Genomic DNA, 25,973 nt, shown 5'->3' with positions numbered 1-25,973 from the left:
GCTCCCTTTTCACTACTGTTAAAGGGATAGTTCACCCAAAAATGATAACTGTCATCATTTATTCAAGTTTTTCCTAATTCAATCCTCGATTCAAATTTCTCATGAGCTTAATTGATTTGGTCTAAAGAGAGAAGAATTAATGACTATTTTTGTTTAAAGACATATAAAATACATATACATATAAATAGGCTACTGTCTTGTCCTTCAAAATGTGCGTCCCTGTCATTGGATTGCAATCGGATAAGGGCCGTTTGCATATCTAGTCTCAGTATGGCAGCCGCAGTGGATGGATAGGCTACCAAAACGCGCACTAGCGATCTGAAACAATGGCCTCATCACCCGAAGGGGTGACCAGACATCCCGTTTTTCCCGGGAGTCACAATTCATTGTCGATTAACTTAAAGTTAGTGAAGCACACACGATAGGCGGAATTGCGCTGATAGAAGTGCTCTCTCTCGCGCACGCTCCACTTCTTCAGTTCACTAAAACTATGAAAGACTCAAATGACTAAAATGTGACTAAGACTATTAAGCATTTTCGTCTCAAGATAAAAACTAAGACTAAATCAAAAATGCCTGTCAAAATTAACACTGGTGCGTGCACATTTAGAGTGCGTTCTTTCACTGCATGATTCAGTCTATTAAAATGCATTTAGAATTATCACAAATTCAAGACATAGGGGCAGGAAATGTATATATTTATACCACTTTATAGTTAATCAATATATCACACGAAGACTGTCGGTTTTTCTCCAAAAATGACCATGATTACAAATGTGATATTGATTTTTTACAACAGTTCAATAAACAAGAAGTTAATTAAGAGACTTACTAGACCATATTGACTGATTTTCCTCTATTTCGCCTACAAAAATAATTCCAAACACAGGCACAGCACTGTCTTGCGTTTCTGAGCAACATGACTGTGTTTCGTTCCTGAATGAATCACCCATTTAAATGATTCGGTTCAATCGCAATGACTCACTTATTAAAAGTGACTTGCTGCCACCTACTGGCAGTTTGAAATTCACATTTAAAGTATCTTTTATTATTTAAATCATTTTAAATATCAGTATTCAACGTTTTATGTTTAATACATATCAAAACATTATTTTTGCATTTGTAACTGCAGGTTAAAGGCATTCATGTCCTGCATTAAACAGTGTGTAAATACATCTGAATGCAGCTTCTGCGTTTCCTCCGTATTGCAAAGACGAATTTTGATACCGATTTCATTTGTTTGGTAACAGCCCAAATGTCTTATTATTCTAATTCACTAAATAAAAATGTGACTCAAAAGATAGTGCACACTATTAGAAAAAACGGCGTTATAAAGGTAAAAATGCCCATAAAATGTAAAAATCAATTTAAACTTATCGAAAAAGATTAATTTCTATCAGTGTGAACTGACCACCACACAGAATATGAAGAATATAAAAAAAACCTCCAGTCAGTTTAAGGTACCAGCACAATAACACACACAGCAAAATATAGTTTAATTATAATTATCGATAAAATCCCAGAAAATATTTAGATATTTTTTGTCAATACCCCTAGCTTCCACTCGCCGTTATTTCAGTCAATCGAATCGTTGACATGATCGTAACCGAATCGTGAAACCAGTGATGATTCACACCCCTACTGTATATTCAACGAAAAACAGTATGTGAAATTAGTATGTTCAAATTCATAAAACAGTAGGTAAAAAGATGACCAGATGACCTACTACTACTATACTTTTTTTAAACAACAGTTGCAAAATTTGTTCCGTGTCAAATGTAGTACTTACTAAGACATGATTTTGGAAGCACCTAATGTGAAAATGTTCACAACCTACTGTACTTTTGATGTTCACAAACTATAGTACTACTTTGAGTGAGTGAGTGAGGTGAGTGAGTGAGTGAGGTAGTGAGGGAGTGAGTGGAGTGAGTGAGGTGAGTGAGGGGAGTGAGTGAGGTGAGTGAGGGGAGTGAGTGGAGTGAGTGAGTGAGTGAGTGAGGTGAGTGAGGGGAGTGAGGGGAGTGAGTGAGTGAGAGGTGAGTGAGGGAGGAGATTCTATTTGGACCAAAGATTCCGTTTTTGAATAACACGCACTAAGAAAATGTTCACATTGAGACTTCTAGTGTTGACTTATTGAATACATTAACATTAATTACATTAATGATTTTTTTAATCCATTTTGACATCAATTCCACCTGTTGAAGATGTTAGCATACTGTAAACTTCTTGCAAATGTTGTCAAATAAGGCATTCCCTACACTAGCTAGGCATGTGTCTCCTAGCACTTCCGTTCCACTCACATTAAATAATTTGAACTCAAATCTATTATTATTTATTCATTTGCACAGTAGCCAAGTAATGTGGGATGCATGTATAGTCAGTCGGTTATTATCACAAAATACATCAGGACCCAGACACAAAAAGGTAACCCATTGATAATTTTACCTTATCCTTTACACAATTTGCCCATTATATTCATTTTATTTTAATCAACATGCACAAACCTGAGGAAGATGCCGACTCCGGCTCCACAGGCGAAAGTGTGTGCGGTGCATGCGCCCACATCCTCTCCTTCCAGCTCGGTCTGACAGCAGTAGCTCTGAGAGCACAGCATAGCACCGCACACCAGACACAGAGTAGGAGCGCGAGACTTGTCTCCTTCAGATTTAGGACACCTAGATGCCACCAGGATCAATAGATCATTTGCTTCACAGAACTAGGAGCGTATGACTCAGTAGAGAGCTATTAATCGCATTTAATTCATAAGACAGAGGTGACTCACGTGAAGCTGGAGGCCTGGTTAATCAGGGCGCTGTAGTCGCCTGGCAGCTCTATGAGATAATTAGAGTCTCTAGGAAACCTAAAATAGGAAATGGAAGAATGGTGAACACTTGAGCATCGGCTGCAGTGAACTCTTGAGCGTTGAGGAGCAGGACAGACCTGATGACAGCCACGCTGCTCTGAAGACCCTGCAGCACACCTGGATGAGAGCACCACCTGCAGAGCGTCACATCACACCACAATTCATTAAACTAACATCTGATCATTATGTCACAGTTTTCAGATGCTTTGCTAGACAGTGACGGTTACCCGTGTAGCAGAGGTTCCATGAGCTCCCGGTTGTTGTAGAAGAGCTGGAGCAGGTTGGAGGGCAGACACAGGTATCCACACAGAGCCTCCCATTCACCCACACCTAGAGCTGAACACACAGTCAGCATTAGAAATGATACCGCAAATGGGAGAGTAAGCCAGTAAAATGCGTGTAATGTTTGAGTCATTTACTATGTAACTCGGGTGGTGCTGGAGCTCCGTTGAGATAGTGGAAGAACATAGCAGCTGCCCTCAGATAAGGCAGGATTCCAGCTTTCACACAGCGCCACAGATGCCAGCCTGAGTTCACCTCACGCAGACCGCTGAAACACAATACAGCTTTCAGATTAGGGTCATACAAAACTAGTAGAGGTGAAACAGTTCCCCTAAAAACCAAATTTCATTCTTCATTTTGAAATCAAAGCTCTCTGACAGTGACAATATTTATATAGTAGACAGCACATATTATCATAATCATTTTATTATTATCATTGGCAGATTTTGAAAGAAGTCTCTTATGCTCAAAGAGGTTACATTTATGTGTTAGTTGTAAAGAGGTTACATTTAAATTTATTGAAAATGTTTACAAATTTGTAAAAATGGTGTAAAAGATTATGTAATTTTAAAATAACTTTTAAATTTTATTATATTTTAAAATTTAATTTATTCCTGTGATGCAAAGCTGAATTGCCAGCATCATTGCTCCAGACCCGAGTGTCACATGATCCTTCAGAAATAATTCTAATATGCTGCTCTAGAAACATTGCTTAATATCAATGTCGAAAACAGACGTGTCGCTTAATATATTTGTGGAAACGGAAATACTTTAAGGATTCTAGGATTAATAGAAAGTTCAAAATAACAGCATTTATTTCAAATAGACATTTTTTGTATTTTGATCTCCTTACAGAACTGAAATAAAACTATGACCCCAGAACAGTGAAACAATCTGAGAAATTTGAGTCATATGATTAGACTGGTTTCGCATCATGCTTACCAGAAATCATTTTACACAAAATTCTTTGTGATATGGACAATAAGTGCATCCCTTCAACATATTAATAGACAAAATGGCATTTCATTGGACAAAAGTATCTAGTTCTCAGTCGCACTGTGGCTGGCAGATGTGTGTGTGCTTTCACCTTCCCAGATGCATCCTGAGTGTGTTGTAGAACATACACACTTTCTCCTCCTCTTCCCTCTCTGCTCCTCCACTTTCCTGCTCCATCCGCACCTCCTCTGATGGCGCACAGGAGTCAACAAAATCATTTATGAAGTCTCTATGAACATGTGGCTGCTTTGTGAAGGGGAAGGATGAGGCTCTCACCTGCTACGGAGGTTAGGAGGATCTGGACTATGTGAGCAACTGTGACGAGATGCAGGAAGTGCAGCTGTGCAGTGTCTGCACTCAGCCCTGAGGAATCCAGAGAGAAAACCGCTGGATGGGACAGCACCAAGCTCACCTGTCACACATGTTAACTGAGGTCAGAGGTCATTCCCAAACAACGGGCTGAGTCTGAGTAGGCTCTTTTACACATGCAGTTTTTGCTGTGAAAAACTTTTATTGTTTAGAGTTGTGAACAAGATATGTTGAAGAAATGCTGCTAATTTGTTAACTTAACTGAGTTATTAAATTTTTACCTACCAGCAAGTGAAACATGTCTATGTCCAGAATGCACGGTGTATTCTCCACCCGAGGATCAGGAACAAGGGCTGAATCAACACAGAAGTTCATATGAATGAGGGTGGGAGTTGTCATTCATTTCTCATAATAATTGATTCATGCCCGAACAACTACTTGTGGTAAGAGACTGTAGCGCTTATTGTTACCTGCTAAGAGCCTAATAAAGTGATTCTGTACAGTGGCATGAGAGGAGACGGTCCAGCAGGCCGAGCCAAACCGAGTCAGAGAACTCAAACAGTCATCCTGCATGCACAAAACATTTGGGTTATCAAACAAATCAAACTCAAGAGTAAAGATTTAAAGAATTCAGAGGCTACTTGAATAGGACCAGCTATTCATTGATTTCCATTAGAAATTCAAATAAACATTCAATAGCGTGCATAATGAGTTTGATTACCTGTCTGCATGGTAAACTTCCAAACAAAGGCTTCTCTTCATCCACCAGCAATCTCTCTGTTTGAGATGATAATTTTAATATACTTTAATTTATTCTTTCCCATTAAATAAGCATTTAAAATTTACATATGATTTTTTATTTTTTTTTGCACATCTGTGGGTCCCTTTGGACTCAATGGAATATGTTTAACTTAATATTTTTTAACTAAAACTGAATGATAACTTTTTAATGAGTGAACGGGCAGAAATGTCAAAGTTTTTAATGTTACCAAGTTATTACCATGTCATTACTACATTTTTACTAATTATACTATTCTGAAATTTCTAATTTTGCATGAATTACAGAAAAAAAAATCACTGATGTAAAGCAATAAAAATATTTTTCAATATGTATCCATATTTGGATATATTACATGAAATATGTACGTAAGATAACATTTGAAAGTTACTATTATTAGGACTGAAATCAATGGACCTAATTACATTCCTTTGAAATTATTAAATATTCCTTTGTCAAAACAAATACTATTTTGAAAAAAAAAATTTCATTTTAGTTGTATACATTTTCACTTTTAGATGCAAATGCTGATATTTTTAAGCTATAATGGTTCATCAATATGCATGCATATTCATGTTTATAAACAATTCAGTGTCAAAAGTATGTGAGACATGAGAAAGAGGCTAAATATATATTTTTAGATAAATCTAACCTATATATGAAGAGTTCATTTGCAAAAGCCGATAAACGCCAATTGGAATGCGCAATAAAAAAAACGTGATTTCTGAAAAAAAAAAAAAAAATTGGAGATACTCTTCATATGTTTAAAAAAATCTGCATAATGCATTAGGTGACCCTTTTAAGTTTTTCATTTGCAAAGTTTGGTTCCTGTATTAAAAATTATACCTTTTTTCAAATATGTGACCCTGGACCACAGAACGAGTCAAAAGTTGCATGGGTATATTTGTAGAAATAGCCAACAATATCAGATTTTCAAATAGTTGTATCTCAGCCAAATATTTATTCAGCTTTTATATGATTTAAAAAAATTGACCCTATGACTGGTTTTGTGGTCCAGGGTCACATATGTATCCAGATCAAAACAGACCCGCAAATATTATGAAGGTAATAATCACAATTTTAGAAACTCCCTGATAATTCCAGGTTTTCCTATGATAGTTTTTATGACAATTCTAATTCTTTACATTATCAGAGGAAATGGTTTAAAATGTTTTGGCACTGATTCACTGACCAGTAGGGCTGCACGATAAATCGAAATGGAATGGAGATCGCGATTCGACAGAAGCTGCGATCGTCATGCGTATCTTTCAGTGAAGCACGGTTCTGTGATCAGCAGTAAATCTCCATCCAAAGGCCAGAGGGCGCCCTAGCGCTGAAACTCCAAATACGCCTCGCAGAAGAAACCCAGAAAATGCTTATTGCTGCAGCTGAATAAACAGAAGATTCAACTGCTTTCATTGATTCAACGTGACTAATAAACACACGACTACAGCAATATACAGTTTATCTGAGTTATTATTATTATAACTTTCATTAAAAGAAAGTATATTTATAATACAATGCCTTTATCACTGCTTAAATACTATGAAATATGTTGCGTGCCTTATTCTGTGTAAGAAGCCACATCATCTCACAGAAGGATTTATTTCAAACACTCGACTGACATTATGAAGTGAGTTTGGAGTAAAAAATATGTTATTAAATGTGGTATTTTCACATGCTTTCAACATGCAGTTGTCATCATCGCGAACGATTTCTTCGATTTCAGAATCGCGCAATAAAATCGTCTGCGATTTTTTTGCGTAACTTGTCAGTGAACTACGGCTATGTGTAGTAAATTCTGCTCCATCTGAAAGCACGTGATGATGATTTCCTGCTGATTACAGAACCGGCATTACTATCAAAATGCGCATGACAATCGCATTCGATTAATCGTGCAGCCCTACTGACCAGTATTACGCATTTTAGTTCAACACTTTCTTGGACTGACCTATGGACTGAATGGTGTAGGCACAGCTGCCCCAGCACATGATTGGCACGCGGGGGTCCTGCTCATTTGGGTGCACTTTAAGACCCACTTTATATGATGCTGTCCCAAACGTGGTCAACATCTCCTTTATGGTGCTTGAGTACGGGTTCCTGACAGAAAGAAAAGCGTTTTATTAGTGATGATTTTTAACAAGGAAGCTTTAGTGTAGTGGAACTATAAAACACTGGTAGTTTGGATGTGGTTTTACTTTGGAGTGTAGTCCAGTTTGAAGCCATCAGGTGGAGGACAGTCATTAACACCATCCATATCATCAACACCATCAGCATCTGCAGCCTTGGCCTTCCTGTGAGCAGAGAGCAGGGCTTTCATCTGCAGAGAGGTGATGTTCAACCACTGGCTCAGATCAGGCTGTTCAGAGCTGCAACAAACACAAACAAACACTCAATCAAATCCATCCAATGCCCCATATTTTAATAGAAAAAGACAAAAATCATGCAACAGATGCACGGCCACATTGGCCAAAAAGGTCCACTGTCATAAATGAAGCGATGTTTGAAGCACATCTCAGCAAAAGTCACTTCCATACAAAGAAGCTTTCTGCTGATCAACGTAACGAACTCAAGTTGAACCCGTTGCAAAATCTATGGGGACCTCATATGGAATTCAAGATTGTGTGGATTCCTATTGAAATGACCGCACTTTAAAGCAGATGTGCCACAAACATGCTGCAGATGTGAGCATGCCTAACTTATTGATTACTAATTATTATGGATTTACTAAGCAGTCATTTAGCAGATGCTTTTATCCAAATGACTTACAGTGCAATGACAAATTAGGGTTAAGTGCACAGAGTGTTCAAGTGCGTTCTGAAAAAACATTCATAACATCTTTTACCATCTACACCGTCGTATAAAGTGCAGTGGGTGCTTAGCCTGTGGCGGTGTGTATTAATAGGAGTGCTGAGCTCATATGAGTGGGGCTTTCAGTCTCCTTATCACACAAAAGGATCAAAGGGGTTGCCCGATTTATTACAGATGAGAGTATTACACTAACACCGTCCACAATCAGCCAATCCGCTCCGTTCATTTACTCATTCACCTGTATGTGGAGTGTTAATCTGAGAGGTCACACTAATTATCTATTACTTACACTGTGAGAGCTAAATATATTACAGTTTGGTCACAACATTTATTATACCAACAGAGTGCTGCAGGCATGACATTTTTATAGGCTATAACACGAAAAAGCATAAACTTATGTTGGTCACAGATCTTATTTTCTGCAATAATCCAAAAGCCAATAGAAAAATCCTATTGGGTTTTGTCAAGGGAATCATGGTGATGCTCAATTCTGGGTTGGCCTATATGTCATCATTGCTAATCAAAATGTACAAAAGAAAAAAGTAGCAGCTGAAGGTCAAAGTCAAGTGTGTGTTTGTTGCAGTACCTGCAGCTGATCTTTGTAAGAGGCAGCAGAGGAATGACTGTGTTACTCAGACATTCACAGAGTGGACACAAGAACTCTCCGTTCTCCACGTTGTAACTGGTGTGCACACGTAGCCTCTGCTGCCTGCGCTGCTCTTTAGCCTGCACCGCTTCAAAATACCTGCAGGGTACAGTTACAAAACAAAAGAATGGTAAAACAACAAATAATACACAACACCAACACTTTTTACTGTACTGGAAAAAAAACTGACACTGTTGTCATTTTGTAGTGGTGTGCATCTGTGTAGGTATTTGGAAAAAAAAAAAAAAAAAAAAACCTTGAAAAATCTGGGTATTCACCCTTGGGTGTACTCTTTACAAGAACCAACTTAACCATAAAATAATTATAGATATTATTATTTTTTATTACTCTTTTATTTTTATTCAATATGACTATAAAATATTAATAATTTTTATTGTAATTATTAAAAAAAATACATACTATAAAATAAAGTACTTAGTAAATATTAGTTTTATAATTTTTTCAGCTGGACTGTAAAATAAAATTTTTACATCGTAATTCATTTTCAAAACAAAATTTACCCTATTTATTTTCGTGTAATGTTGTTGATCAAAATGTCTATAACTAGTGGAATGGTGGGCACTGCTGATGCATGTAACATTCCCAAATTAAATATTCTAAATAGTTTATCTACAATGAAATTACTTAGAATACAATACTTTATTTTACACTTCTGATACGGTATGTTACACTTCTAGAGAATAACTTGTATGACTGCTATAGAAAAACAGTATACTGATTTAATTTGGAAAAAACCCCCTCAAAATAACAGAGGAGTGACCTCTGGGAAGAGAGTTAGGCAGGCCTTTGTAAACTACTGTTAGAGAATAGACCTTGTGGAGTTAGTTAGTTACGTATTAACAGAGGGGTTTTAAGAGTTTACTGCATTTTTTTAGTACCACTTTTATGCAACTGCTAAACACTCTAAAATGCTACAGCACTCTTCAAAAGACAATGCTCTTAAAGGGTTAAATCTTTGTTAAATAATTCTTTTAAGCACTAGATGATCTAAATCTTACAGCAGGTGGAAACAATTTAATAATAAATGAGAAAAATAATTCTGAAACCAAGGCTGCTGAAAAGCAGGCAATTATAGTTACATTCTTTTGCTCCTCTGATAGGAAGAGCACATTTTTCGGCATATGGAAGCATGTGTTTCTCATATTTTCATGATGATTCTTACCTCTGCCAGCAGTGCGAGTGCATGATGTGTCCGCAGCTGCCTGTGTGCGTGCCGAACGACAGGTCAGGGTGCATGAAGAGAGGGTCATACTTATCTGCAACACAAACACAATGCATTCATTAAAGAAAACATGCACTTATATGCTATTATGGACCCGAAGACACACATATAAAGACATGCCTGGGTTGTGTGGAGGTCGCTTGCGGTTTTTGGACATGACTGTGGAGCGCTGGACAAAAGCAGCGAGCACCATGGCTTTGCCGTCAGTCCTGATTTCCTGCTCCTCCTGACACAGGATACACGTCACCACCTGCCTCCTCTCACTGCCGCCTGCACGCCACCGCCGCGGCCCCACACAGACCAGTGTACAATCACACGAACTGGGGCTAAGAAGTAAAGAGAGAGAAATGAGAGGAAACTCATGTTTGATCCGTGACATTTTCCGATGGGATGCATGTGTACCTGTGCTCTAATGTGGAGGAGGTGGATGGGTCGAGCTCCTCCAGGCTCTGCTGGAACAACTCTTTGTTCTCGTTGATGAAGTGTCTTTGCATCTCTGACATCTGAGCCATGATCTTCTCCCTCCGGAGCCGCGCCATCTCTGCTTTCCTCTTCCGCTCCGCCTTATCTTTATCCCGCACCGTCTGCACATACACATACATCCAGTCAGACAACAATGCAACTTTACCGGATCATGATGCAAGCGTGTTACGCTTCCTATGCTCACCTCCTCTTGACTGTGCCCTGAGCTGTCACTAGGGGGCGCACTGGCTGTGCACTCCCGCATGGTTTTGATGTTGGCCACAGTCTGCAGATACATGAGTAATATGAAATATGAACACCTTTTTCATGTTTAGATTTAAAATAAAGAAAAATATAGCAAGAAATCCAATTAAAATAAAAACAACTAAAAAACAAAAAAACAATTATAAAAAGGAAAATTGTAAAATACCAAACAAGTTCAAATAAAAATAAAAATCAAATAAATAAATAAAACATGTAAGAAATCTAATAAATAAATAATTAAAAAGTAATAAATTAACCAACAAAAACTAATAAAACAAAAAAAACAAATGATTTTTTTTTGCTGCCCCCTCTTGGATAGCTGAGACATTTACACATTCATTCTAGTAACAGGTGGCTTTGTAATTAGATTTGGATCAGCTTTACCTTGAGGATCCAGCGGATCATGTCCTTGTGCACCTCCAGATGAGGAGCGTTCTGCAGGGTTTCCAATAGAGCCAAGATACTGGGAGTGTTAGCAGGAGCCTCACCTGGTGCTACAATGAAGAGATTCGATCAGCTCAACTCAGGGAGGTGTGCGTGTGTGTGTGTCGTGACAGACACAGTGATGAAGCTTGGTATGTGTTTGCAGTACACAAGCCACGGTTAAGACAGCTGACTCTACTGTGATGTGACGCTGTCTCTCTCTCTCTCTCTCACACACACACGCGTGGGCGCGCACACACACACACAATGCACAAAACTCTGCATTTGAACTGTCAATAGCAAATACTTAAACTAATAACAAAACAGTAGCTGATTCAGAAGCGCCAGATTGTCACAGCAAAGTCAGAATTACCTCCTCTCCTAGGTTCACGAAACGGTCGTCCATAAAATGCATTGCTGTTTTGTTGTAAGTAATCTTAAAGATTCCTAAATGCATCTACTTTCGGAAGGCCAAATAAAGTGCTTTTGTTTTCGCCTAGAAACACACAGCGTCTATCTATGCACAATCAGCTTGTAACACTCCAAAGAGAAAGGAAACCTTGAAATCGCATCATATGACCCCTTTAACATTACAAAAACACTACATTAGTGGCACTTGGCCTTCAAATAACACACAAACACACACACACACACACACACCTATACTCTGAATGCAAGCATTAGTTTAAATTCACTGGCATACTGGCAGGCCGAAAATACTTTTTAAAACCATTAACATAAATAACAATTATTTAAACCAGTAGGCTAATATTAGCCAATAATGTCAATAAAGATAATCCGCGGACGGATACACAACTAATAAACAAGCTGTAAGCTGTCAAGACAGTTTATGCGTGTGCGTGATCTTGCGCAGCGCTCGTGCTTTCAGAGCTGTGCGCTCTCATTTAAATCTCACACAATCATATTCATATATCATCGCCATCTTCCACATTTAATTCTTCTGTGTGCTTTTTAGGCGTATTATCTTCTTCTTTACCGTTTGAGGACTGACTGAAACACTTCCAGGCGTATGCTCTGCCTGCCCCCGTCAGTTCCGGAAGAATTGCAGCCTCGCTAGTCGCAAACTTCGACATCATCGGTACTACCGCTACTGAAGAAAAACAAGTACCGGCAGGATTTTAAAATGTTTATACTGACTTGGTACCGTAGTATCGTTCTCATGACATCCCTACTTTAAAGGCTCCCTGTGGACTTCCATCAAAACAAAAGTTTGATACAGCTGTAATGTAAAATTAAATTATATGATTTTTCTTAAATATTTAATTTTATTTCACTGTGAAATATTACAATATAAATATTATATATATATAGTAATATATATTTTTGTATTTAGCAATTTATTTGGTAATACTAGAAGTAGAACTAACAACAACACCAACAATACAATTATTAATAAATCATTAAATTACTATTTTAAATGAATTATTATTATTATACTGTGCAGCCTTAAAAACAAGCACAGCTAATTTTGCAGCCCAACATAATGCTATGAATGTTTTATGTGCTGCCCAATTTATATCACCATCCTCACCATTCTCAAAATTTGTCAATAAAAAGTGATTCAGAACTACAGAAAAAAAAAAAAAAATTAAACAAGCCACTTTAATTACGCAATGTGCTTTTCTGAGTGAAACGTTTGAATTGTTTGCCCACACCTAATGAATGGGTGTGTGTGTTAGTTTAGTACCTGAATCTTCCCCATTTTGCCTCTTTATTTTTCTCTGGGCCTCTTCAGCCTGAAGGACAAAAAAATAAATAAATAAATAAATAAATAAAATGGATTTTTAACTATTGTTCTTTGTGAGTTTCAATTTCGATAATGCAGCGTTACCTTAGACTGGTCAGCTCTGGAGTAATGGTGGAAGTAAAGGTTGAACATCTTGGCACACTCTGGCCTGAGTTTATAAAGTCCTCTACCAGTCACACCAGGCTTCCTGTACGACACAATTCACACAGGCTTACACACAGACAAATTCAACTCTTCGGACAACACTCTTTTATTAAGGACACTCACTTAAACGAAGCCACACTGTCGATGACCCTCTCCATGCCGGTTTCCTTATTCTCCTGTGTGCAGAAGGGTGTGTAAAATTCATTAGCACAAACTACCACTAGGTGGCAGTCAAATACAAAAAATCATCTGTCCTGCTTTAGCTCAACGGGAACTTTACAAGATCAATCCTTATTAAATTTAATTTTCTGACTTTCATGTGTATTTGTAAGTTGTTATATCAGCACAAAGATCTCTTATAAAGCTATTCTCTGTTTAATACAGACCATGATTATGGATGGGATTTGTATAGAATTTAATGATGGTTCCCTAATGGCAGAAATGAACTGCTTTATACAATTATTGGAATAAGAAGGCTAATACTGTTCACATTTTTTAAATGATTGCATCTAGTAACTTACTTATCTCTCCTATATTTGCGTAATGTTTTTTTTTTTTTTTCAAAGCTAACAATTACTTATGATCTTGGGCAAGGTGAAGCAGCGAGGGTTGACTTACATTCTCAGGCAGGGCTTTGACCAGCTCGCTGTGGGCCATGGATCGAATGCATAGCTGGTGAACGATCTCTCGCCTTATCTCATCAGAGCACTCCACCTGACCAACACCTGCTGTGTATCGCTCCCCTGCAGGAAAACTATTTTTTAAACTTTCTATGGTGTCAAATAAGCTTAATAAATCCGTATGACAACATTTAAAGGACGTGTGTTGAGAAATATTCACTCACCCACGATCATAATGACCAGATGCAGCATCTCTTCAATTAGTGTGTTATTCTGCTGAACCACATCCTGAGAGACAGAGAGAGAAACGCGTCACTGGCAAAAGAAATTAGTGCAAGCAGAGAGAAATCAAGTAAAGAGAAAAGAAATGGGGACAAAAAGTGGTTTGGAAGCAAGCAGACCTTGTTAGCGTTCTCTCTGCTGCATCTCTTTCTGCAGTCTGCTGAGCTGAAGATATGATAGAGCTCAAAACGGCTCAACATGATCATCAGGAAGTGGTTTGGATCCATCATGGAAGCTCCAGCCTAGATCCAAAAACAGCATGAATAAGAACTTATACTTACCATAGAGAAAATAAATCAAATTGTGCTAAAAGGTTTCTTGTACTTTGCTTTTATAATAAATAAGCAAATTTTCCTGCCAAACTGTCATTAATGCAATGCATCGAGATGTCTGATATTCTCCATAGATTCTTGGTTCTCTACAATTGCTACAATTTTAATAATATCAGTGTTTCAGCACTTTTACCAATGAATTTCAATGACATATTTTGGAGAGATATATCAGTCAAATTATCATTGTGTGTATAAGCATTAACATTCTTATTTAAAAAAAAATGTATAAAGCAATTCATTTCTAATAATATTAGCTTACTCCCATTCCTAATTATGGTCTATATTAAGCAGAGCTTTATCTCTGTGCTGAATTAGCAACTTACATAAACACAAAAAATTATAATTTGTTCAATATTTAAAATATAACACAGGATTGAACATGTCCTGAAGGCTCTTTTTGTATTTGACTGTCATTAACTAGGAAAAATGCATATTGACTACAGACATTTGCACACCATTCCTGCATCATAGAGATGATATGTGTGAGCTTCATCTGTAAGGTGAACGCTGCCTCCCATTCTGGCTCCATCTCTATGTGCTGCCCCACCTGACGCACTACAGGGTCCATTCCCTGCAAAGAGGACACACACACACACACACACACAAACCGCTGTTTCAGTGCCCAATTTCAAATATCATTGACACACAATCTTAAAATCAGATTGGTATAGTCACCTGCATGCATTTTAGCAACTCCAAGAAAGCATCGAAACTTTCCAGATACTTTTCCCTGAGTTGGTCGGTCCACTCTGTTGGACGGCTTATCAGGACATACCTGCATCCAAGAGAAATACATCATGACACACATCTCGAGGAATGGGAATTTTAGACACAAAAAGATAAATGTATATGAAGTCCTTCCTGTGTAAATGGGCGGACATGCTCAGTATCTTACTTGAGGTCTCCTATAAGGCTCTGGACTCTTCGGAATTTGAAGGCCTGTTGTGCAGTGTAGCGTTCAAACTGAAAGTGGCCCTGCAGGTCTCGGTGTCTGAGGTGGTCCATGAAGGTGCGGATGATGGTGGTCATCAGGTTCTCTTCTGTGATCAACATCCGCGCCTGGAAAATAGCACATACACCACTGCCACATCTGACAGGCCGCTGGAGGTTTGGGTGGTAAGCTGTTTTTCTATATGCAAAATTCACATTTATTGAGAGGAGAAGTTGAGACAGAAGAGAACGCAAAAACTAAGGCAAGGGAAAGGGAAAGGAAGGAGGAAAGAGAGGAGAAAGCAGATGTGGAAGTGCAGAGAAAAATTAAAAAGGGGGAGGGAAGTGGATGAGGATGAAGAGGATGAAAACAAGAAGAGTAGTGAAGCAACCGAAAATAAATTTTTGGTTTTGGCAAAACTAAATAATTTACTGACGTTTTATTAGTACTTCTCCAATGATGCATTTTGACTGTCAAGCTACAACAGAAACCTGCCAGCTGTTAGGACAATACTGATATCTTGATTTTAATTGATCTACAATTTTGGTTTGATGTATGAACAAAACTTCTCTAAAACATTATTTGATGCGTGCATACCATCCCAATAATCTCAATAAGCTTTATTTTTTACTTTTGATATGAAAGTCTAAAAGCTATCAAATTCTGATTACTTAAAAAATCAAATAAAAGAACTTGTAAACTATGTCAAGTAACTTTACATTTACCTCAAGAAAGCCATATCTCATTAGTCAGCTACAAAAAAAATAATTCTAGGAGTATTTTGCTAAACATATGCACTATATTACAAATTCAATATATTCTTTACCTGTTAGTGATGTCTCGTTTATTGTATGTTTAAGTACATTTGTCATGAAAACAAATTATTACAGTAAATTTAAATATTTGTATTTCAACTGCAACATAATTATATAATAAAAAATTTGACTGACAAGTTATGTGCAACTTTATATTTCCATACAATTACTTTATAACTTTTTATTTGCATATATTTGCATACAATTAAGTTTTATTTGAGTGTTGATTACTAAATAAATCTGATTACTGGTACTATTTTTGAATTTGGCTAACTGAAAACTTAAATTTCAGTTTTGATAAAATAATAATAATAATAATAAATATAGCTGCAAGCAGCAATTAAGGGGCCAAGCACACCAGAGAGAAATGAGGAGCTAAGCATGGCATGGATCATCAGACCAACTGCAACAATGAGTAATTAAATCAATTTTAGGCTGAATTTTTAGCAAAATTTTAGCAAAATGGTTGAAAAATCATAAATACAATTTCTGGTAACATGATTTAGTGGCACATCAGTTTTGACCAATAGGTGGCGCTGTCATCAAATCGATGTGGTATGTTCTGTGTGAGGTGACAATGGCACATACAAAGTTAGGTGTCAATATGTCAAAGCTTTGCAGAGATACAGCCTTAGAGTCATTTTGGCATTATGCCTCAAATTTGTAGCGGCGCTATACATCGTCTATCGACACGAAATCCATAACTTTTTGTCAATACAGTCTGAAGATGATCTGACTCGATTTTTGGTAAAAAAAAAATTGGACCAACGGTCTAAGAGGAGTTCGAAAAAGTAAGTTTTCAACAAATCAAAATGGCGGACAGGAACTTTAGCCGACTACGACAAAATTGGTATCTGTGTTTTCAGCATGACCCAAGGAATATTTTGAGACCAGTTTCATCACAATAGGCTAATGCAATAAAAAGTTATTAGAATGTATGTAAATTTCATTATTAATGGTTAATGAATGGTTTATTACTTTTGACCAATAGGTGGCGCTGTTACCAAATTAATGTGGCATGGTCAGTGTGAGGGGACAATGGCACATACAACGTTTGGTGTCAATATGTCAAAGCTTTGCAGAGATACAGCCTCAGATGCAGTTTTGCATCTTTCCAGCAAATTTATTGATGCATTAAACGAAAACGGTTTTATGTATAAACTTTTTGCCAGCATGGTCTGAAGATGGTGAAAATCGGACCAATGGTCTAGGAGCTCGAAAAAATAGGCTTCCAACATTAATCAAAATGGCGGACAGGAAGTTCGGCCAATTTCGACAATTGATATAGATGATCTCGGCATGATCCAAGAAATCTATCAACATCAGTCTCATTATAATAGGCTAAAGTAACCAAAAGTTATTAGCATTTTTAGAAATGTAATTATAACTTTTGACTACAAGGTGGCGCTGCCCCCAACCTTTTTGAGTACCATCAGGGCATGGTGTCGAAAATGCATACAGAGTTTCGTAACAATATGTCAATGCGTTCGTAAAATACAGCATTTTAAGACAAAATTCAAAATGGCCGACTCGGCATGCTTCACCGAATCTAAAGAGACCAGTTTTGTGATTTTTGGCCAAACCACTCAGAAGTTATAAGCAAAATAGAAATGTTTCATATCTCCTGACCACTAAGTGGCACTGTGCCGAAACACTGGAGGTAGCCTCAGGTCATGTTTGTTATAACACACACCAAGTTTGGTCTTAATACGCCAAACCATTGCGGAGATATAGCCTCACATCCATTTTTGCGTGCTTTTCGTAGAATTTGTTTGCGCGTTATTCGAGAACGGTTTGGCTAATCAACTTCAAGTCCATAACTTTTTGCCAGCATGGTCTGAAGATGATCTGAGCCAATTTTGGTGAAAATCAGACAAACCGTCTAGGACGAGTTCAAAAAAGTTGGTTTTTCGAACTATTAAAAAATATTGCGAATTAACTAAACCTTGCGATTTTTTAATTTTGGACTTTTTACATTTTGGACATTCAACTTGGCATGAGCCAAGGTTTCAGAAGAAAAAAATATTTTCCTTCTGTGCCTTACAGTTCAAAAGTTATTAGCATAAACATGAGTGAAACTTTGGACAAGTGGTGGCGCTAGAGAGTTTGAGTTAGAGACTCCAAACTTGCTGTGGTTAATGTTGAGACTGTCCTCTATCCGTGAGCCAAATTTCACAACTTTCCCGCTAGCGGTTCTATGGGCTGCCATAGACTTCCAGAGCGGAAGAAGAAGAATATAAGAACGCCAACGGATACAATAGGTGCCATCGCACCTTCTGTGCTTGGCCCCTAATTTCAGTGCATCACAGTAAAGAGTAAAGAGGAAGGAACCAAGAGTAAGGAAAGAGGAATGAACAATTGTAAAAAGATACAAGAAAAATTGAAAGCGAAGAGAAAGCATTAAAATAAAATGTAAAGAGAAAAAGGAAACGGAAGCAGCGACCAAAAACCCGAAATGACAAGCCTCTTCCTCATGGCAGGCCGTCTCTCCCTGCACATACTTACCAGAGAAGGCACGGTGAACATTTGCACAGAAAGATCAGTGACTGAGAACTCCCTGTCATGGTCGTCCTTCACGTAGTCGTTCTGCAAGCGCTCATAGTTCTGCAGGCAGCGGTGAAGGAGGCAGAGGAGAGGAGAAAGAGGCAGAAGAGAGAGGAGAGGTGTGTGGGATTGGCGGTACTCACCACAGTGGGGGCGGTGAAGAGCTGCACTGACAGAGAAGTCACTGACACTACACGCTCGTGATCGTCCTCCATAAAATCTGTCTGGAGGCGCCGGTAATTCTAAGGGAAGGGGGGAAGGGGGCAGATTCACCTTCCGGGTCAGAGGTCAGGGGCATCTGCAGTTACGTCCCCCGACTCGGTTCTGTGTCTGGCGCATACAGCTTGAAGTTACACCGTAGCACTGGGGCACATGTGGAGCCAGGGGACTCGAGCTAAAGCTAAACTTTACACCCTGACTTTCTAGAGTTGTTTAAGCTAACTGAGTTAGGGCCCTATGATTTCTGCAATGTGGAAAACGCAAACAGAATTGTGGAATGGAGTCATAAATAAAATACCATATAACGTGGAGTATCACTGAATTATGCACAATTTAAATAAATAAATCAAAAGCAGGGCCGTACACTTAAAATCATATCACAATATGGAAAATGATTGAGTTTCATTTACTGCACATTCTTAATCATGCTTAATGCTTGTGGTGTTTTCAGCATCCGCAGTCTCATTTTATGAGGACATGAAAACATGAACTTCATCTCCAGAGCTGCTCTGAGAGTCACTTCACCAGCATTTCGCCATTTAATTTGATAAAACTATCATCATACACACACTCACAGAAACCCAAAGGTCTTCACAACAACCCACCTCAATAAAAGTTTGAGTTAACTTTAAGAAACTGTGGAGAGAAATGTATCAATATTGTACAATAGAATATACTTATCAAAATAAGAAATCTTTATTTTTAAAGAATCAGGCTTTTTTCAGGCAACATTTTTCCTGCAAGTTTTAATTTTAACAGTAAAACTCCATTTTGCAGCACTTGGTTTCCCAAAAAATAAAAGCAAGTGTTCAATTTTAATTTGATTACATTTCAAAAGATTAATTTAATATTTCATGCCTTCATTTGATCGCAGGTATTTTTCATTACAAGTTTAAATCATCATTTAAAAAATTATAATAAATAGCACCAACAACACAGAACTTCTGAAAAAAAAAGTTATAAAATAAAACATGTTTCAGGACCAAATTATTAATAAATGTATTTAATTATTATTAAATAAAAATATTAATTATTTGTAATAAATTATTAAATTGTTAAGTAGAAAACAAATGTAATCCAGAAATATTAAAATGGACAAATTTGAGAAAAAAATAATAATAAAACAGATTTCACAGGGCCCTACATCAGAGTGCACTCTAAGAGAAAGATTTCCTGCTGTCACAGCATGACTCGGTCAGTCGGAGGACTGCAGCTGGCAGCGAGTCAAAGACAGCATGAGTCATGGTATCTCTCTCTATTACACATGCTCTCTCTCTGAGACGATACCCCTCACTGAACAGCGAATGGCTGCTCAAACTCTCTTATCCTCCCAGATCAGCTGAATCAAACGGAGTGTGAAGTGAAAGTGAACTGGATATTCAAGTGTCAAACTTGGCACATTCTAACATTAATTCTGTATCATATGATGGTGCAGCAAGTTTAATCTACACCATTTTGTTGATTACCACAGAAAATAATTTCACCAGTTTGCAAAAACAAACAAAACTGTATTTTCAGTATCACACTTACACTGGAATGTGTGTGGAATTTGCTCCATTTAAAATATGTTTTAATAACTATATCCATGTGAATACTGTGTGGAAATTATCGTCATGATATAAGATAGTAACTTTAGTTAAAAGGCAAATGTATATTCTTAAGTGATGCCTTGCACTATTATGGAAGCTTGTTTCTGCCATTGAATAAAAAAAAAGAAAAAAAAAAGGTAATTGTGACTTTTTATCTCACAATTCAGATTTTTTCCTAGAGACTATGAGTTTACATATAATATAGAGAGATCAATTGAGAGAGATGTAGACTTGTAATTGTGAGTTATAAAGTCAGAATTGTGAGAAGAGACTGAAGAAGAGATTTTTTCCCCTCAGAATTGGATTTTATAACTCGCAACTGCAAATCCGAGAAAAAGTCAGAATTGCAATTGCATATCTTGCAGTTCTGAAATTATAGCTCACAACTGCAAGTTTTCATTTTAGTTGATATAAACTCAGAATTCTGAGAGGAAAAAAGGTCAGAATTGTGAGATATAAACTTGCAATTGTGAGATGCAAACCTGGAATAGGCAGAATTCTGAGTTTATATCTCACAATTTTGACTTCTTTTCTCAGAATTGTGAGATAAAAAAAAATCACAATTACCTTTTTCTTAATCCCATTCCTCAGTTATCATGAGAATGCAAACTCTAGTGGAAAAAATGTGCAAAATTTTCTCCACTTTTTGGGCCTTCGTGTGGTTTACGGTCAATATAAAGACTGTGCCATAGCAAATTGAAGTCTTACCTTTGCAAACTGGATTGCGAAAAGTTTCTTGTACTTTGTATCCATGAGTAGGCTGCTCATAAAGAGCTGGTGGTAAACATTTCTCGCTCCTGCAGGAAACACAAGATTAGATACTTGGATTAGAACTTAACTTGGAGAATCTCACAAAACCCATCAAGGACATGTTCCAGTCATAATTCACCCCGAAAACAAAAGAATCAAACAAGAAATTATGGTTGCACTTCATTTTCAAGTATATAATACATCTAAGTATATAATTAAGTATTGAGCAATATTAATTAACAACATGTACTTTCTATAGGGTTAGTTGCTTTTAATTACACATAGTTTACTATAATGTGTAACAAGAACACTGAGAATGGAAGACACTCAACTAAAAATAATGGGAATAAAAATGTCAAACGTACAGACACGTGACAGTAATGAGACTTGGAAGGGAAATCAGTCTTGTCAGTCATGAAATGCAATAATAGTTGGATAAATACTCCAAATAAATTTCACTTGTCCTAAAATATACTTCATTTTCCTAGAATACTAAACATCTTAATCTGTTTTTCTTTTGATTTTGGGGTAAGGTGTGATATGAACATGCTTTCATGGCATTCACTGGGCTGTGTGTTTCTCCAGTGCTGCAGTATCTCAGTAGAGCTGATGTCAGCACATTCATTCATTCACCTTTCCACATCTTGGAGTCACAGAGCATGAGCGTGTCCACTAGAGAAGAGTTCTCTCCCTCCGGTCCTCGCTGCAGACCCACCTGACACAGGATCCTCCTCAGAGCATCTGATAGGAACAGCAATAAACTCAGGCACTGATTCTTCACAAACACTGACACAAGGCACACTGCTACATCATGACAAAAGAAATCAAATTTGCCTTGAACTTTTGACATAAGAGGACTTTGTACCATTAAATCATCCTGCAAGTTTCATAGATTAAAACGTCCTCCACATTATGTGTGTGTGTGTATGAAACGGCTGACACTAGCCTACACTGATGCAAGCACCGTTATAATCACTGCTGCGGTCTACACTTGACACAGTATACAGATACGCGTTCAGTTTCTCACGTTCTCCAGGCATTTGAGCTACTCCTGACAACAGGACAACTGGAAGTGCAAAGAATGTTCGCTTTTACGCATCCAGTTTAATGGCATCCCCGGATTGCGTCGGAGTATCAAGTCTTTGTTCGAAGCATTGTTTTGTAAACGTGGCACAATGTCATGGAGAGTATGCAATGAAAATTCTGTTGAAACAGGAAGCAGCCAACTGTATTGGATCTGGGAGCAGCTCCATCATAAACCATAAGTAAATGATTTCATAACGCTTTGTCTCTAAATGGCAGTTTTATATGGAAAATGTTTTCTAAACACTCTTGTGCAATATCAAGGGGGGACTGATAGTGTTTCATGAAATGATGTTAATCATAACAGTGGCCATTTACTGACAAGCCTTAAAGGAGCTGCCCATTAAAAAGAGATCATTTCAGACAGAGGGTAAGAATGAGGGTTGAAAATAATTGTCTTTCCACATATATGTTTTTGGTGCAAAAGTGAACTTCAGGGAACATATTAAAATAGCAATAAAAAAAATTCAATGTCATTACCCATTTAAACACCTAAAACTGGTGGTAGCATTTGGTAAACTGATAATTACTGGAACCATAGCAAAAACAACAAAATATCAGCCATTAAAGCCAAATTTATTGCAACTGCTAAATGGAAAAGAATTTGGCATTGCAGAAGATAAATCAGAAACTGAACAATAAGGCTTTTCTAAAAGAGATTGAAAGGAAAGAATTCAAAGGAGAGAGAAAAAAAGAAAGTGAGAGAAAGATGCAGAAACTGACCTGAGTATCTGATGATTTGGCCGAGCCAGGTGAGAGCTTTGAGCGCAAAACACTGATGAGCCACTACAGAAGAGTGCATGACTTGAACCCGCAGGGGTTTCGTCTGCCGACTCGTGTTCCTCTGCAAAACATGTGTCCAAACAAACAAACTACATTTACACAAGCATTTTAATGATGCTTTAATCTCTGAAAAGTTGCCCACACAGTGCTACAGTGTTGTGGATGGTTGCCAAGGGGTGTTATAATGTCCTTCCTTCAATGTCAGTCTATGGGACTGACTGCTTAGAGACTTTAAGTCACATGTATGTAGCACAACAATGCGAGGACACGCAAGAAACCAAAGATTGATATTTATGGCAATAATGATAATAGGATTGTTTGTTTAACCAAACACAACTAACAATCTTGTTTGTGAACTATGTATCATTGCCTGATGCTGAAACTGCTGTATGCAAATTGGGGAGCATTTCTGCATAAAACTTAAATGAATGTCCTAGTTAACCAGACTTTTCAGTACAAAGATTAAAAAAACTCAATCGCTTTACACATCTGAGGCAAACTGATGGGATTTGTGATTGTTCAGGACTCACCACAATAACAGATTTGGCCTGCTCACAAAACTGGAAGTCCCCAAAGCGAACAGACTTCCTGCCCTGAACACAGTGAACAGAAGTAATCAATGAACAAAAGCAAGAACAAGCTGTGCTTAACCTTAAGCCTGAATCGTGGCACTGTGGAACTAGTCTCGCGTAGCCAGACCTTCAGACTGACGGCTAAAGGTCTGGAATCCATGGCAGCTTTCATTGGCCAAGGCCCACCCATGAGGCCGTTTGACCGACATGTCAAACAACCAATCACAGTTTGTTTCGTTCAGCGTCACGTTTAGAGACTTTAGAGACCAGCGTGGCAATGTCGCCACAATAACAGACCGATGTGTAAAACTCTCTGACGTATGTTAAAGGGTGTATTCACACCTGTCTTGTTTGGTTCGACTGAATCGAACTCAAGTTAGTTTCGCCTCTTGGTACGGACCTTTTTGGCAGGTGTGAATACAGCAATCGCAAAGTCACATGTATGTAGCACAACAATGCGAGGACACGCAAGAAACCAAAGATTGATATTTATGGCAATAATGATAATAGGATTGTTTGTTTAACCAAACACAACTAACAATCTTGTTTGTGAACTATGTATCATTGCCTGATGCTGAAACTGCTGTATGCAAATTGGGGAGCATTTCTGCATAAAACTTAAATGAATGTCCTAGTTAACCAGACCTTTCAGTACAAAGATTAAAAAAAACAATCGCTTTACACATTTGAGAAATCTTGTTTGTGAACTATGTATCATTGCCTGATGCTGAAACTGCTGTATGCAAATTGGGGAGCATTTCTGCATAAAACTTAAATGAATGTCCTAGTTAACCAGACTTTTCAGTACAAAGATTAAAAAAACTCAATCGCTTTACACATCTGAGGCAAACTGATGGGATTTGTGATTGTTCAGGACTCACCACAATAACAGATTTGGCCTGCTCACAAAACTGGAAGTCCCCAAAGCGAACAGACTTCCTGCCCTGAACACAGTGAACAGAAGTAATCAATGAACAAAAGCAAGAACAAGCTGTGCTTAACCTTAAGCCTGAATCGTGGCACTGTGGAACTAGTCTCGCGTAGCCAGACCTTCAGACTGACGGCTAAAGGTCTGGAATCCATGGCAGCTTTCATTGGCCAAGGCCCACCCATGAGGCCGTTTGACCGACATGTCAAACAACCAATCACAGTTTGTTTCGTTCAGCGTCACGTTTAGAGACTTTAGAGACCAGCGTGGCAATGTCGCCACAATAACAGACCGATGTGTAAAACTCTCTGACGTATTTTAAAGGGTGTATTCACACCTGTCTTGTTTGGTTCGATTGAATCGAACTCAAGTTAGTTTCGCCTCTTGGTACGGACCTTTTTGGCAGGTGTGAATACAGCAATCGCAATCGGATGCAGACCAAACAACCGCTCCGAGACCCAGCTGAAGAGGTGGTCTCGGTCCGTTTCCAAACGAACTCTGGTACGGTTTGTTTAAGGTGTGAATATGACTAGGGGTGTAAGAAAATATCGATACACGTGAGTATCGTGATATTTTGTTTGGCGATACTCTATCGATTCTCAAAAATGGAATATCAATATTTTAAAAAAAATTATCATACAAGATTCATGACAGTTGTTTCGTTTTGAGTTTATATCTCGACCGCTAGATAGCAGTCTTCATCTCTGAACTTAAACAGAGTCAGGAAATACTAGCATTAGGGCACGCCACTAATGGTAAGAGTTAATATAGTTCGCTGCTAGTAATGGAGGATGAAAGAATTGTCCCAGTTCCTGTTTTGGTGTACAAAGCTGAAGTGTGGAGTCATTTGGTCTTTTGTGGTGACGTCCACCGCGGGACCGTGGCGCGGGCGCAGCCTTGGTTCCGTCGCTTGCCGCGTCCCGTGTGAGCCTCGCGCAGCTTTCTCTCGTGGTGGGGGCGTTTTGTGCAGTTGGGGCAGTGCGCAAGTCACGGTCTCGGCGATTACACGCGGAACATAAATTCAAACTGAAAAACCTGTGAAATCCAAGTGGAAAGGTTCTGAGAATATTCAACATCTGTATTTATTTTATTGTTTTACAATTGTTTTCTTTAGGAATCCTGCAAGCACTTTATTTTTCATTGATATTAAGCAGATGTAATTCTTTTGTTCAGATCAAAATGTTATGACATTGTATGTTACAATCGTGAATTTAAATTGTGAACCTTTAAAGCAGGGTCTAAAAATATATATGGTCTTTTTATAAAATACCTTTTATACGTATTATACATTTAACTAAAGGATCCTGCAAGCACAAATTTTTCCCCCTTTACTCGTACTGCACAAAAAGTGGTTCAATAACGTTGAATGTTACAGGGACTGATTAATGCAAATCCCACTGTGTTCTGGTTAAATAATTTGTATTTATTTATTGCTAAGGTTTGCATATGGTGGTGTGTTCTTAATGACAACTTTCCTAAAAATATTTCCTATTCCTAAAATAAGAAATATCCCAATATATCGCCTTGCTTACAGTAT

General features: G+C 37.9%; 1 protein-coding gene across 1 annotated transcript in view; it reads right to left on the bottom strand.

Moving 5' to 3' along the window:
- The window catches only part of LOC107739482 (E3 ubiquitin-protein ligase UBR2-like), a 45,133-nt gene that overhangs the window by 2,475 nt on the left and 16,685 nt on the right, over positions 1-25,973 (bottom strand). Inside the window, exons 10-41 of the mRNA XM_016551609.1 lie at positions 24,390-24,452; positions 22,877-22,997; positions 21,704-21,811; positions 21,029-21,117; positions 18,474-18,572; positions 15,118-15,281; positions 14,898-14,997; positions 14,668-14,793; positions 14,010-14,132; positions 13,833-13,896; positions 13,607-13,731; positions 13,112-13,164; positions 12,929-13,031; positions 12,785-12,833; positions 11,038-11,147; positions 10,595-10,675; positions 10,330-10,511; positions 10,048-10,253; positions 9,868-9,961; positions 8,625-8,783; positions 7,426-7,596; positions 7,179-7,327; positions 5,171-5,226; positions 4,920-5,016; positions 4,735-4,802; positions 4,417-4,552; positions 4,232-4,328; positions 3,282-3,412; positions 3,090-3,198; positions 2,940-2,996; positions 2,782-2,859; positions 2,504-2,674 (exon numbers count right to left, since the gene is read on the bottom strand). Of these exons, the coding sequence (XP_016407095.1) occupies positions 2,504-2,674; positions 2,782-2,859; positions 2,940-2,996; positions 3,090-3,198; positions 3,282-3,412; positions 4,232-4,328; positions 4,417-4,552; positions 4,735-4,802; positions 4,920-5,016; positions 5,171-5,226; positions 7,179-7,327; positions 7,426-7,596; positions 8,625-8,783; positions 9,868-9,961; positions 10,048-10,253; positions 10,330-10,511; positions 10,595-10,675; positions 11,038-11,147; positions 12,785-12,833; positions 12,929-13,031; positions 13,112-13,164; positions 13,607-13,731; positions 13,833-13,896; positions 14,010-14,132; positions 14,668-14,793; positions 14,898-14,997; positions 15,118-15,281; positions 18,474-18,572; positions 21,029-21,117; positions 21,704-21,811; positions 22,877-22,997; positions 24,390-24,452 (3,539 nt within the window). The remainder of the gene's footprint in view (positions 1-2,503; positions 2,675-2,781; positions 2,860-2,939; positions 2,997-3,089; positions 3,199-3,281; positions 3,413-4,231; positions 4,329-4,416; positions 4,553-4,734; positions 4,803-4,919; positions 5,017-5,170; positions 5,227-7,178; positions 7,328-7,425; positions 7,597-8,624; positions 8,784-9,867; positions 9,962-10,047; positions 10,254-10,329; positions 10,512-10,594; positions 10,676-11,037; positions 11,148-12,784; positions 12,834-12,928; positions 13,032-13,111; positions 13,165-13,606; positions 13,732-13,832; positions 13,897-14,009; positions 14,133-14,667; positions 14,794-14,897; positions 14,998-15,117; positions 15,282-18,473; positions 18,573-21,028; positions 21,118-21,703; positions 21,812-22,876; positions 22,998-24,389; positions 24,453-25,973) is intronic.

Source organism: Sinocyclocheilus rhinocerous, unplaced genomic scaffold (assembly GCF_001515625.1).
Source record: "Sinocyclocheilus rhinocerous isolate Xijiao unplaced genomic scaffold, SAMN03320098_v1.1 scaffold345, whole genome shotgun sequence".
Lineage (NCBI taxonomy): Eukaryota > Metazoa > Chordata > Actinopteri > Cypriniformes > Cyprinidae > Sinocyclocheilus > Sinocyclocheilus rhinocerous.
The sequence above is the reverse complement of the archived record's forward strand: the minus strand, read 5'-3'. Positions and strand labels throughout refer to the sequence as shown.